At 43.1% G+C, this 14,965-nt stretch overlaps 2 protein-coding genes across 6 annotated transcripts in view; one reads left to right on the top strand and one right to left on the bottom strand.

Moving 5' to 3' along the window:
- Positions 1-14,965, bottom strand: part of LOC111144572 (microcephalin 1) — a 242,617-nt gene that overhangs the window by 71,450 nt on the left and 156,202 nt on the right. The gene's annotated exons all lie outside the window — the stretch shown is intronic.
- LOC111144573 (angiopoietin 2) overlaps positions 5,131-14,965 on the top strand; it is a 53,696-nt gene continuing 43,861 nt past the window's right edge. For 3 of the 4 annotated variants that reach the window (XM_022498933.1, XM_022498930.1, XM_022498931.1), the window contains exon 1: positions 5,528-6,003. In XM_022498933.1, the coding sequence (XP_022354641.1) occupies positions 5,719-6,003 (285 nt within the window). In that variant the 5' untranslated portion in view covers positions 5,528-5,718. Of the gene's footprint in view, positions 6,004-14,965 lie in introns of all 4 variants that reach the window. The other variant, XM_022498929.1, reaches the window with a different exon arrangement.

Genomic DNA, 14,965 nt, shown 5'->3' with positions numbered 1-14,965 from the left:
TAATTAATTAATTAATTCTTAATTTATTACCACACTGGGCTGTGGGATGCTTATCACCTCCCTTCACTGAGCCTTGATTTCCGTATCTATCATGGCAACAAGACTTACCTTCCCAGGGAGTGTGTGTGTGTGTGTGTGTGTGTGTGTGTGTGTGTGTGTTCATAGTTACACTTGTTTTTCTTTTCTTTCTGTCTTTATGGTAACTTGAAGGGCCTTTTCTTTGGCATTTTCTCCCCCCAGATCTCATGGTGGGGAATTACCTTTCATCTGTCAGGTTCAAGATTTAATGGTAGATCAACATGATTAGCAACTCAAGAGAGAGGCATAACCAAAGTTTTTGCAAATGGCTCTAGATTCCATTTGTAGATAAGGTTCAATTCAACATATATTGAAATCAAGTAGAAATAAACATCTTTCGCAGTAAAGAAATCACTATAGAGGAAGCCTGCTTTTCGAAAGCTGAAATACTGAAATACTGACGTCCGTCCATCCTTCCTTCCTTCCTTCCTTCCTTTCTTCCTTTCCTCGCTTCCAGTCACAGCTTCTTTTTTAAGCTCTCATTCATTACTATATACAATTTGGAAATAAGAGTAGTAAAAATAACTTTCCCTAACAACAATTTTATGTCCACTGAACTTTCTAATGGTTTTCCCTGTGCACTGAACATTAAATTGTACATAAACATGTTGACTGATTTCATTTAGCCGGTTTCTAAAAAGCCAGGGAGAGGGAGGGAGACGGGCCAATGTCCCCGAAGCCCCTTCTGCTCCGGCATGCCGGGCAGGCGCCTGAGTGTCTTGAGTGCGCCTGTCTCCCCACAAATGGCCAAAAATCGAAACAGAGCGTCCCCAGCTTCATTTATTAGGGTATTTCAGTTCTGCGAGTCCCTCCTATAGCAACATAGCACTTTCCAAAAATTAAGCCCAGGCGGGCCAAGTGAGCCTGCCCCAGTCTCCATGCCCGAGGCAGGCAGGCAGTGCTGGGATGGAAGTGTTCTGCTCTGGGTGGTGGTGAGCAGAGCAGGCAGGAGAGGGCTCTGGAGGGTCTGGGCAGACAGGACGGCAGAAGCCTTGGGCTCAAAGGTTCAGTAGATGTGGGAGATGCATGTGCCTCTTAGCGCCTGAGTACTTTCCATGTGTTTTCCCATCAGGGATGGGCTTCTCAGAGCAGACATCTGCCAGCTACACCTACTGGGACTTTTAACAGTTCAGAAAGCTCTACTCCCCCATCTCCCTGGACTAGTCAGTCCCACTTCCACACCTTGATTTAACAATGTAACCACTAGTTGAATCCTGAATGATAACGGGCTCACTCTACAACAGCAAAGAGCACATGGGCCAACTCGAAAACGCTGTTTGGCAGTCCATGGCTTGGAGACTGCCTCACTTTGTACCGTTCCAAAGCTGGGATCCTTTTTTGGTTTTGGGGTCCCTGAGACACCATTCCAACACAGCCCAGTGTCTGGGAGCTTCTGACATGGCTCTGGGTAACCTGGGGCCTCTGGAAGGTTGTGGTAGGTCAGACTCCATGATCCAGACAGAAGTGGATCTCCATCTACATGGACCTCCATCAGGAGGGGATAGGGAGGTCACGAACAATGGGAGAACCTCTGGCACTTCCCACACATTAAAGCTTTTGTTCCACAGGCCAAACTGAAGCGTGCTCAGAGTTCTTTGTCATGACGACTTTTTTTTCAGCAATAGTTAAACATGGTCTTTTTGGTACATCAAACATGATTTACCATGTTTTAGCAAAATGCAAGGAGAACTTGAGATTGCCCTATAGAAAATAAATGGAGGCCTCCCAAATTTCAGCTGATGACATTCAGTACGGGGGAGAAAACAAACATTATTAAGAAAATAAATAACACCACACACAGCTGTCTGGCAGAACTGTTTGGGAACAAAGCGGTTGGGCGGGCAGGCAACTTTTGGGAAGGCTGGAATAATATTTCCCGTTTCATAGCTCCATCTGCCTTTGCTATCCCACTGGCAGGGTACTGAAGAAAACTCCGGATTCTCTTTGAAAATGAACAGTTAACAACAGTTCTGAGCAGCGCAGTCAAGTCTCTCTTCAGTGTGGAGGGGGATCTGGGCTGGGCTCAGCCTGTTACACTGCCCCCCCCCCACCCCTGCCCCGGCTCTGGGCTGGGGCAGGAGCGGTCACACAGCCACCAGAGAACCACCATGGTGGGCCTGTCTGTGGCCCAGAGCTGGAGGCTTCGCTGTTGCTCCAGCTCCTCCGTGAGGCTCCCCACCCAGATCTGCCACTTCCTTCTAGGGCCTCCTACTGGCTCCCCTAAGTTACTGCCGGCCGGGGCCTTGCAGACCCTCTCCCCTGCTCCATGACTGACTCTTACAGTTCTGTGGGCGGTGCTGACACCAAGAACATCCCCACGGATCTGGTGTGTTGCCCACGGCGGGCCCGGCACAAGCGTGACGTCTGCTCTGTACCAGAGTCCCGTTTCCAATCACACCTTCCTGGCCTTGCATTTAGATCCAGCTTCAAAGTGCAGCTTTCTTTTTGGTCAAAGTTTCCTGCCCCTTTCGCAAGTCCCTTCTTCCCGGCTGGTCCCGTGGTTCTCAATTCTTCCAGAAGCCATGCCGCGATCTGAGGCATGGGACAGTCGCTGTGCATTTAGAACGGCCTCACTCCCCATGCCACTTCCCCACCCCAGCAGACTCTGCTAGGTTCTAACTCAGGGGTCAGCAAACAGCAGCCCGTGGTCTGGTTGAAACGGCCAGGGAGCTAAGACAGATGTCAATGTCTTTAAATGGTTGAAATTCACATTTCAACTGGGGTCCATCTCTGGGGTCCACAAATAAAGCTTGGCTGGAACACAGTCACCCTCCCCTATCCACAGATTGTCCATGGCCACGGTTATGCTATGACGGCAGAGTTGAGGAGCTACTAGCGATGCGATGGCCCGCAGAGCCTACAATATCAGGCCATCCATCTATCTGACCCTTTACAGAAACAGTTCGCCATCCCCTGATCTAAGCAGAACTTTCCCACAGCTCTCTAATAATTAATAATTTCCATTTAGGAACCTACGAGGACCTGGAAGGGACAGATAAGGAAGCATCCACGCCCCCGCTTGTATGGTCGGTGCCCCAGCAGCAGCGTCTCCTTTCTGGATGCTCCCCCAATCCCTCCTCTCACCACGCCCTCTTAGCTGATGAGTCTCTCCCTCATTCTCGTCTGAAGCACCAGCGCGTTATTATCCATCCCCAGCACCCAGCAGAGGGTCTGATACAAACCACTGGACTGGAAGTTCTTACCATACAACCTCCTCCTGCAGCTACTTTCTAAAACCACCTCACTAGCCTGGAAGGCAGACAAGCCATTTTTCAAACGGGGAAATACCCTTAGAACAAACCGTGTGTACCCGATGTTTCTGCTTCACGTTCAGAGCATAACACAGTTCCAATACCTGGTGGTGGAAGAAGAGCTTTCCACTGAACAGAAAGGACTGACAAAATGATCCCAGTCTGTATCATCTCAATCCTAGAAGGCATTACAGAGAAAGAATCATTTAGTTTTTCAAGTGAGCTGAGGCTTAGAGAAGTTAGCATTTGCCTCAGGTCTAAGGGCTTGTCTTCAGAGCCTACATGCCTCCCCCTACAGTTAGTAGTGGGAATGGGTGCATTTTCTTTAATTTCCTCCTTCAGTGGAAACCATGTACCAGCGTCACGCTGGAATTAACAACCTCTTCTGCTCTAGGACCCTCCCCGAGCACAAGTTCTAGCTTTCCCAAGTGACAGAACCCTCTGGAAGTCTGGCCAACTCTCTGAACCCCTTCTCAGAAAATGACATGTGCTACTTAATTCGGACATTAAGGAACAAGATCTGGGGGTGAGTCTGATGACAAGGTAGTGACAGCTGGAGACATTGTAACAAAATCAACGACAGTTTCTACTGATGAAAAAAACCACTGTTGCCTATGACCTAAGCCATCGTTAAAGGAGAGGCTATATCTCAGTTATAGTTTGGTAAAAAAAAAAAATGAAGACATGCATTTCTGCCATCGAGGTTCATGAACCCCTTGAATTCTGTGTGTGGAGCCCAGGTTAAGAATCCCAGCTGTGGCAGTAGCCTGGAAGCCGGCCCATGCGGAGGAGGGGTGCTGTAAAGGTCTAACGAGGTCTCTGCAAAACACACGTTCCAGGAAAACAGAATTCACGACACAAATTCCAGGAGCACCCAAGAATTAAAATCGTAGGTCTGGAAGGCTCTGCAAGCGGCTCGTGCATGATTTCGACTGACTCTGACTTCCATGGGCCGTCCGGTCTGTCCGGTCAGGGCAAGATACGCTTCCACAGACGGGGAAGAACAGAGCCAGCGCACTGAGATACAAACAGACTGCGGCGAAGACTCTGAGCCGTTCCCCAAGCACAATCTGGCTGGTTAGCATACTGTTAACCCCGAAAGTGTTAAGTTTTAGTTATTAAAGGAAGTCACCCAGGGGACTGACAGAGCCACAGAATTGAAACAGAAAAATCTTGGGAGTTAATGCAACACTGGAATTTTACAGATAAGAACGGTAGAGTTCAATGAAAAAAGAGAGGTGATGTGCCCGAGTCCAACACAGAGTGGGGCTGATTTAACTGATTCTGGAAAAAAAAATTACAGCATTACAGAATGATGAGATCTGAGCAAATCCTGATTTAAAACAGAAAAAGTCTGGGTTCCTCTGTCACCATCCTCTTATTTAAATTCTGATTTCTCTGTGTATTGTAATTTGATGGACCATTAATCTGTCCAGTGTATTTTACTTCGAATACGGAAGTGAATATTTTGTTTAAAAGATGAAGTGTCGGGGCTCAGAAACTGGTTTTCCCAGCATGATTTAATAAACTGCAATCTTCCTATCTGACACTTTCAAAGGGAAATTTTGTGTATGTAGCTAATAGTTCAAAAATCAAGAAATACCAACAAAAACTATTTTTCCCTGTGAAAAGGCAGAGGCTTTATAAGAGCAAGACTTCTTCCTCTTTGTTTGTAATAACAAAAATAAACCAAAGTCCTGACATATTTGTAGTATTTTTATTCCTAAAGGAAAAAACAGGAACCTTCATTGTACTTTAAAGTTATTACCCCCGATATGTTACCAGCTAAGCACTGTGAGGCCAGCCTCAGACGCGAGAGACCCGCTGCTCTCTCTAGGAAGTGCCCCATTAGCGTGGTGCCTCTGAAGCACTGGGGGGTCCTGTCACTGATCGGTTTTTCCCAGAGGGTTTCGGCGGCATATAGCCCTGGCTGAACAGCACACATCATGCTCGGATTTTTCCTGTTGCCTGGCTAGTGACCCCCTACAGGAAGATAACAGACACGCCGGGAGGGCGGAGCAGCTTGCTACACATGTCTGGCTGCTCTTATCAACTTATCATATAAGGAAAGGAAAGTGATTGATTCGGATCCTGACACCGCAGAATCTGGGGGAAGAGAAACAAAGCAGCATTAAGGCTGATCTGTAGAGTGACTACAGCCCTCAGGAGTGAGCAGGGTTTTTCGTTCGGCTGCCATCTGACAGTTCCCTGCAGCACCGACCCACCAGAGGGAAGACAGCACTCACGATCAAGTTCCTGCTGGAAAAGGACCGATGGTCCTTAAACCGTGGCCGCAGAGCCTCGCATCTGAGAGGGCAGCTTAGGACCGGGATTCCCATGTGCCTTCGAGTTTGCTAAGCTGCTGGTTTATTACCAAAAGAAAGGAAGAATGTGGCAGATTGTTTTCTTTACTTTGGGCTGTGATCTTGTCCTAGCCACAGCCTATAACAACTTTCGGAGAAGCATGGACAGCATCGGGAGGAGGCAGTATCAGGTTCAGCACGGAGCCTGCAGCTACACCTTCCTCCTGCCAGAGACAGACAACTGTCGCTCTTCCAGCTCCTACGTGCCCAACGCTGTGCAGAGGGACGCACCGCTAGATTATGATGACTCGGTACAGAGGCTGCAAGTGCTGGAGAACATCATGGAAAACAACACTCAGTGGCTGATGAAGGTAGGAAAAAAAAAATCATGTTTACTTGGTGAACTTCATGAAGCTAATAAGATCAGCTCAGTTTTAAAAAAGGGGGTGGGGAGGCAAAGAGCACAGGAGAGAGAGATAGATGGTGGCTAATACCTTTGAATGAATTATCCTTTCTTTGACTCTATCCCAGGGTGTAAAGTAGTCCTGGGTGGGAAGTGAAAAGGATTATTTGAGAAAAATGCCAGAATCCATAAAGAGATCTCCGAGTTCAGAATCTTTATTTAATAAAGTAGAGAAAGTGCACTTCTCTGCAAAACGTGTAGGCTGTGTTGTTTGTGTAAGTGGTTTAAACTCAGCAACACCCACTGCCAGGGATGTTATAAACTGGTTTCAGGCGCGGGGGCACGGGGGAGGGAAGCTGTAAGCAACGGCGGTGCCAGAGCCAGGAGCCAGGAGCCAGGAAAAACGTGACAATCATGCTAATTACTGACATAACGGATGGAGTAAAGTGCTTTACCAATTTCCTGAATTTATTTACTAAAATAGATTGTGACTCTGGGTAAATGAGAGGAAATTTAATAAGGCAGACTTTATGTTTCTCAGAACCTGTGGGCTTTACCCTGAAGGATTTGTTGGTTTGTAAATGGGGTATTTTTCACATGCATCCCAGGGTAAGTCCGGCCCCCAGCCCCTGGCTACAGCAGCAGGCTGGGGGTGTCGCCCCACGGGGACAGGCATACAGGGCATTCTGCCACAGCTCTGCCATGACACGATGGTCGTGTTCGCAGGGCCATGATGATACACAGTGTCGCAGATGTTTCATAGAGAGTTTGACCCAAACAGGATATAGAAAGCTCAGTTTTTCTTTTACCAGTGAGGATTTTCCTCATGTACCTGTGGGGGGTATTCCTACAAAACCCAAAGTCTCCCTGAAATTTTTCTTGATATGGAATATACATATATGTATGCATATATATTCTAAAGGAAGCTTAAACAAATTGCATAAATAGATTAATCATTAAATATTACACTGACAGTACATCACGGTGCTTACAGGGTAGAGAAGGTATTATTTACCGAGCTAATTGACTTCATTCAAGACCTTGCCCCAGAAGGAATTCTCAGCCTTTCATTTCCCCATAAACTCTGTTAGAATATTTTATCTTAATCTTAGAATAGATCTTGGCTCCAAATCTGTGTTTCTCATTAGCTGTCCTACCTTCAGAGAGGAAATGACCACGTTATTACTTGAGTCTAAGCCGGAATGAATGAGTGCCCTCAGCACTGCGTTCCCTGCAACCACGCAGCCGCTTCGGTGCAGACACAGAAAACAACAAACACTTACCAGAAAGGCCTGCAGTGTGATACACAGCTCATTCCTAATCATCTTTGAAGGCACTGGCCCTTCTGGGCAAATTCTCTCCCCAGGTTTTCCTCTTTTCCTAAGAAGGTCCCTGTGGTGTGCACTTTTAAAATCTTCATACATGTGCATAAAAAAGCAGCTGTTCATTCACAGATAGACTTTAAAACAAAAAATGCGCCGCAACACAGACAACCTGCGCCCTGAAACTGTCCTCACACTGACGTCCCGTTTCTTTTTGCATCGTCACGTTCACGCTGCACCCCCTCTCTCCGTCCACTGTGGTTACGCCAGGGCTAACAGCCGTGGTGAGAGATGAAAGATACATCATACAGAGTAAACACCCTAATCTGCCCAACTGGTAAATCATCTCTTAAAATAAACAGTCAAGAAACCTGAAAGAATGTTTTGCCAAATGCAAGACTGCTTAAATTGCATTTGCTTAATAAAGCCCACAGTAAGCACACCTGAAAAACTCCATGGGCAAGGCTCATATTTCTTAGATAAACAACCCCCTTTTCTTAGATCTTTGAGACACAGTTTGAAGAAGGAAAGGGGCAAGAAATTCTACATGAAGAGACCAACATTTTTTCCTTTCCTGGTTCAATTAGTAAATATTTGAACAGTGGCACAATGGCATTTCCAGACTCCTTCTTTAGCTATCTAGCTAAATTATCACAGAGAATGACGTCATGTTTATCGTCTCATCAGCTCAGCACCTGTTCACCTGGCCTATCTGGGTGATGCGCACCTGAGAGTTTGTGCTCACTCTGATCACAAGCTTCTCGTTTCGGAATGAAAGCAAAAAAAAAAAAAAAGCAAATATGAAACCTGTTTAAAGTGGTTAAATGTAACCTCTTTGCTTGTTTTTTATTACTGTATTTTGTCACCTGTGACAATAAACACTGCTTTTCTCATAAGGGACAAAATAATATATAATGGGATGATAGATAAGCCACAGGTTTAAAGGTTCAACATCACAATCTAACTAGATGGCTAGACTATCCCCGAGAGAAAAAGCACAATTCTGTGTTTTTCATTGTTTCTCATATTTCCTTTTCTTTAGGGCTGTAGGGTTTTTTTTTTTTTTAATGTTTTCATATTTCCTTTCTCTTCCTGATCTGTAACACTAAAAATTAGAGGGGTCTGTGGGGTCTTTAAGATTTTAAGAAAAGTTGTTAAGAGGGAAAATAAGACCAAGTTTCTGGTTGATTTCAGGGCAGACGACTAGCAGTTCATCTCCTGAGCAGCAAGCATTGCCTAGGGAGCTTGGACTAAGAAAGCCGTTTTGCAATCACCAAAAGATGCCACACTGCCCCTCTAATCTACCAGGCAAAGGAAGTGTCAGGCTTCTGAATGAGTGCAGAGTAACATGAATGAACAATGCAGGGAGGGCTCACTTTCTGCTCAGTGGTTAAACAAGGATAAGATAAATGCATGACAGTTTACCAAATACAACACAATGACCTAAAAAAACATTGTATGTCACAGTCCCCTGCTAACCCTGCAGCTGTGCTAAACCTCTGCGCCAGTGATACTAAACTCACTTTATAAAAACGGACAAATAGCAAAGTGGATTTTATCTTGCATGGAGACCAAATGTATTTTTTTTTCCGATAAGAGGAAATAGGGAAAGGAAATAAACAATTATTTCACACTGATGAATACCTCAAATTTATAAACAACTGCAAAGCCTATTGTGCTTTAAAACAGAATGTTTTGAAAAATAAAGCTAATGCCTATTAAATTGATGTAAACATTTCCTTTTTTTTTTTTTTTTTTGTAGTGAAAGAAGTACAGGGTAGGCACTATAAACCTGAATCTAGATTCTTTTCTTCCTCTAAAACTAATAATAATATATTCTTTTAATAAGGTGGGAGGAACTACTATTCTCCAGTGGATGTAGAGGGGACAATGCACTTTTGCTGCTAAAAACAAAATTGCCGTCAATGGGAAAACTGATGGTGAGAGACTCAGGGGCACTGAGACCACCAGCCCTTCCCCATCCCTGTGGCAGTGGGCGGGGGCGGGGGGAGGTGGAGAGGGAGTATGTGTGTATTTTATCATATGTGGTTGCAAAACATTCCTTAGCTGTATATTCAAACAAATAAACCAGAGCTTGGTTCATTAAAGGAAGAGAAAAAAAATATCCTACTATAGCCATAGCCAACGGCCCACTTCGGGACTGGAGAAGAACCACAGCTCCTATGCTGTATCTGCTGTGTCTTGAATCATGAACTATGACTGTGTTCAGTATTAGCAGCAAATTTCGTGCATTCAGACAAGCGGAATAAAGCCTGTATTTCAGATGGCAGGGAAATGATTACTACTGTTATTTAATTATATACTCATATCACTATAGCAAGGAATGAAGAGATGATTAAAATGTCACGATGGGAGAGGAAACACAACATATTTAAGTTTGGAAAATGCAGGTATAATGTTTACTGTGTATCATGTAAGATATACATAGTGCAATGTGTGCTTACTATGTATATTGTATAAAACATACTGACTATTTAGTACACATAGTATATGCTGTTTATATAATATTTGCTTTCCATGGTCAAGTAGTCTCTGCTTGATAACCGGGGCTTCTGGCACGCTGAACCGCGGAGGCACTGCACTGTGGGGAGACGACTATCTGCCTGTGGACTCTAGAACTAGGAAATGGAGCTGCACACAACTTCCATAATATCGTACTTCCTGTTTAGACACTAGGTAATCCGTAGAGTCTCCATACTAAATTTTGAAAATTGGTTTATTTTCACCAATGTGGTTCTTTACAGTTTACAAACAGGTTGTGATACAGTGACTGTGCGGGAACATGACAGGGATAATGACCTTACAAAGGGTGACCCTCTGGCAGGCCGGCCCGGAGTGCTGGTTTTAATTTCTAACTAAAATCTCATGCATTTATAACTGAAAAACAACAGTTTAAATCACCCCTACCACCATATGGATAACTTGAAAAAATAAAGCACACATATTATGAAAGTAATACACAGGCAATGTAAAATAAGCAAGTAGAATATCTGTATTACTTAATGATAATGATAACTGTGCAAACTATTATCTCTCATAACATATATATACATGCTTCTTTTTTTTTTTTTTTAAATTTAATTTATTTATTTGACAGAGAGAGAGAGGGAGATCACAAGCAGGCAGAGAGGCAGGCAGAGAGAGGGCGGGGGAAGCAGGCTCCCTGCCGAGCAGAGAGCCTGATGTGGGGCTCGATCCCACGACTCTGGGATCATGACCTGAGCCGAAGGCAGAGGCTTAACCCACTGAGCCACCCAGGCGCCCCTATACATGCTTCTTACATACAGCTATACCTATAAAATATAATTTATTTTTTATTAAACATAAATTCAGAAGTTTTATATATATGTGTGTGTGTGTGTGTGTGTGTGTGTGTGTGTATAGTCTTTTCACTATATCCTTCTTTGACTTGAACAACCTGACAATAAGATTTTTCTCCTAAATTATTCTAGAATTCTTCTGATAAAAAGAGAGCGTCTCAATTTCCCAGTCACACTTTTCTCACGGAAATAGTATTAGTAACACAGTTACTGGGGGCTGCTAGCAGGTAGCACTGAATCACTTTAAAGCACTTTTCCACACTTTAGCCCATTTTGTCCCAAGACCATCTCTAGAACACAGGCATGGGAGATATAATCCTATCTATTTTTAATCACTTATAAACATGGGTCAAGATAATATCAATATGCTTTGCAGTTTGGAAGTCTTGTATGGATTACCTAGAGAGGAAAACAAACACGGAAAGGCACGTACATCCCCCACTTTGACAAAAAAACAGAATTTTCCATGGAGCTGGAAAAACTACAGCAAACTGTCGGGACAAATGTGAATGGATACGAATCTGGTGCTATTTCTTAGTCCACTAACGTAAATGACTGAATTCCACTCCACCCCCTCCCATTCCTTTTGGGCAAGAGCCATTAAAGTTCATTTATTTGTTCAACAAATATTTATTGAAAGACTCCGTGTGTCCTGGTGGCATTCTAGCACTCAGAAAAAAATCACTGAGGCGAAGTCAGTGACCAAGGGTCTGGCCCTGGTGGGGACTTGCTACGTTATAGCACACGTTCCTGGCAGGACGTGTGTCCGAAGGCAGGAGGCATTACACAAAATCACTGAGTGCCAAGAGAAGACCTGGTAAAGGAGATCGGAGTGTTGGAGAGCAGGGGTGGAGAAGGGCACGTTACCAGTCTGGTCACTCCACTGACAGCTCTTTCACAAAATGGAAACCAATTCAAACCCTTTCCGAAAGGTCATTTCTCCTTGTCCTCAAAGGGATACAAGATTATTATAGAAAACAGAGCATACAAAGGATGCACAGAAGACACATACTATGTATAATTCTATCACTCTGAAATGACCACCCTTAATATTTAGATGCCTACAGACGTAGGGTTATTTTATAATGTGCTGTGTATACTGCAATATCATGTATACTTATCCCTACTGCTGTGAAGTGTGTCAGACTGATGAGTCACAGACATGTACCCCTGAAACAAATAATACATTATATCCTAATAAATTAAAAAATAATAACAAATTAAAATTAAAATAAAAAGAAGTAGGTCTGGGAGGTTAAGTAACTTGTTGACATCCCAAGTCAGCAATAAGTAATTCCCACCACGCTCGAGACAGGTGGTCGCAGACAAGTGCAGGGCTGGCGTTCCTGGGCACACCTGCGCACTGGGATGCCAGAGCATGTCAGCAGGTTTGGCACATGGTGGCTACTGAGTGGACAACCTCATCATCCAATATTTACAAGTAAAACATGCCATCGTTTCTATAGGAGAATTGTACCAAAGCAGCTAAGGAAAAAAACAAAAAGCAACTGGGAATATCTCGTGTGTAAAGTAATTACCCAAAATTCCACTTTGTAGTTGAGAAGAGTAAAAACAAACTCTGTGACAACCGAGAGCAAGTATATATGCACCTTCTCACGCATCGTACCCACAGGAGCAACCCTTTCCTGGTTGTTGCCTGAGGGGCGACATCCTGAACTTCACGAACACTTGGAAGTTCAGACAAATAAAATCCAGTCCCATGAAAGTAATGTGCGACCCGCTCTGCCCTCTAATTCGATTTTAAAATCATCCAAGATTCTATGATAGGTATCACCAAAAATACCTTGATGTCAGCATGGTATTAATGTTTAAAATGACAAATGATCAATGATCTGATATAATCAAAAATGGTAAAAAAAATTTTTTTTTTCAGTGTTTTAGAATAAAAGTCTTCAACATTTACTGGGGTTAAAAATGACTGTTTTATGTATGCTTTGACAGTAAAGGGATGAACTCTCCTCCACCACTTGAACTCTGAGTCAAGTATGCTAGCTGTCTGCAAATTAATATTTTAATTAGATATTTCCCCATGAAATCACCTTTCTTTCTTATCCTACTCTTGTCACATACCAGCGATGAAAGATATAAAACCTATTAAAATCCCCTGAGGAGTGGACCAAATCCTTTTACCATCATAGCTCCTTCAACCAGCTACAACCATTATCTTTGCCATTCAACTAGAACCTAATTAAAACCTCTGTGGGACCAGCCTTGGGGGGGCGCCTGGGACAGTAATTACGTTGCTCCCAAATCAGCCTCAGTCCTTCCTTTGAGCAACTTTTCAGAGCCTATGAATTGCTTTTGAAATCTTGACATTAACCTGACAACTTAACACTACAAAGTCTTCACATCTAATATTTAAAAAACCAACAATCAAGCCAACTAACTATATGCATTAAGAATACAACCTGATATTTATTAACACATCGTGTTACATTTTTTCATGGACAATGGTGGTTTTTAAGGGAAAGGATATCAAGATACATAGGTCTTAGGAAATACAGTATTTTGTCACGTTGACGCAGCCTCTTTGAGACTACATCACTTTATATGTGAATATTCACAAGTTACTTATTAATCTGCTTATTAGGTAGAGAAAATCAATAAAGTCTTAAAAGGAGGCAAGCATTCAACCTCTCCATTTCTCAATCTTGTCACATCCCATCGAGGCCATATTCATACTTGTTCACATATTAGCAGTCTTTTCGCTGTGAGGGTGACTTAATGTGCTGATTAGCCCATGACAGAACCCACCGTCCCCATCGCCCTCAGTGTTCCAGGATGGCATCCTCATTACGATTGTTCCAGTAAACGCCAGGAATGGAGGGCAAACCTGCACTGCGTGTCAGCTTCTGCATGCCCCTAATTAACAGTTGTGCGCTCTCTCACACAAAAACAAAATCTTTTTTTTTTTAATTTATTTGACCAAATAAAATCTTTTTTAAAAAAAGTCATTTCATACCAAAAGAAGACGTATCTTGGACACAACTATTCAGATTCAAAGAAATCTAAATATAAAATAAATCATGTTTACATGTGAAGTCAATACTATTATTGATAGACAAGCATGCCTTTGAAGTTACTTTTCTGGGTTTTGCTGTCTGCATGCTTATTTTTTAAGTTTATTTTTAAAAGATTTTATTTATTTATTTATTTATTTATTTATTTAATTTGAGAGAGAGAGAGAGAGAGAGTATACAAATGAGGTGAGGGGCAGAGGGAGAAACAGGCTCTCTGCTGAGCAGGGAACCAGATGCAGGGCTCGATCCCAGAACTCGATCCTGGGACCCTGGGATCATGACCTGAACCGAAGACAGACACTTAACTGAGCCACCCAGGCATCCCGGTGTCGGCATGTTTAATTAACTATATAAGCAGTGCAATCTGAAGCTACAGAATACCAGTTTTTTTGTTATTTCATTTGTTCCTCTTTATATGTAGTAAATGACTTTAAAAGACTTATTTTTTAGAGCAGTTTTAGGTTCACTGTTAAATTGAGAAGATATACAGATTTCCCAAATGCCTCCTGCTGCTACATACATGCATAGCTTCCCCCCATTATCAGTGACCCCCACCAGGTGGTCCATTTGTTACAACAGATGAACTTACACTAACACACCATTATCGCCCAGGGCCAACAGTTTACATCAGGGTTTACTCTTGGTGTCATACACCCATAGGTTTGTAGACAAATGTATCCACCATAATAGTGCCGTGCAGAGTATTTTCACGGCCCTAAAAACCACCTGTGCTCCACCGGTTCATCTCTCCTTCCTCCAAACACCTGGAAACTACTGATCTTTTCACTGCGTCTGTAATTATGTCTTTTCCAAAATGTCATATACTTGGAATCATGTAGTATGTAGCCTTTTCACTTAGGAAGTGACTTTTTTTTTTTTTTTTTAGCATGATTAACTACATTTGTTTAACCCACACTGTGCAGCTTCAGAAACATAAGGCGACAGCAGGGACTTTAAGGGATTATGTGTTTGTAAGTTGATGAGTACAAAAGCAAGTTGGAAACTCTAAGATGCTACACTAGTGCAGGGATTATAATTATAATTAATTTTAATAACAATACCAGAAACCCAGTTAACAAGACCTGTACCATCTCTCACGTTCAAGATCATAATTCCACTCACTCTCGTCAGGTTAAATGATCTGACCTTATACCTTTGAGTTGAACACCTCAAAGCACATCTTTACTGTAAGATCATGAATTTCCTTTCAGCGCGGAAAAGGGCCA

Source organism: Enhydra lutris, unplaced genomic scaffold, assembly GCF_002288905.1.
Source record: "Enhydra lutris kenyoni isolate GAN:26980312 unplaced genomic scaffold, ASM228890v2 scaffoldscaffold11, whole genome shotgun sequence".
Lineage (NCBI taxonomy): Eukaryota > Metazoa > Chordata > Mammalia > Carnivora > Mustelidae > Enhydra > Enhydra lutris.
The sequence above is the reverse complement of the archived record's forward strand: the minus strand, read 5'-3'. Positions and strand labels throughout refer to the sequence as shown.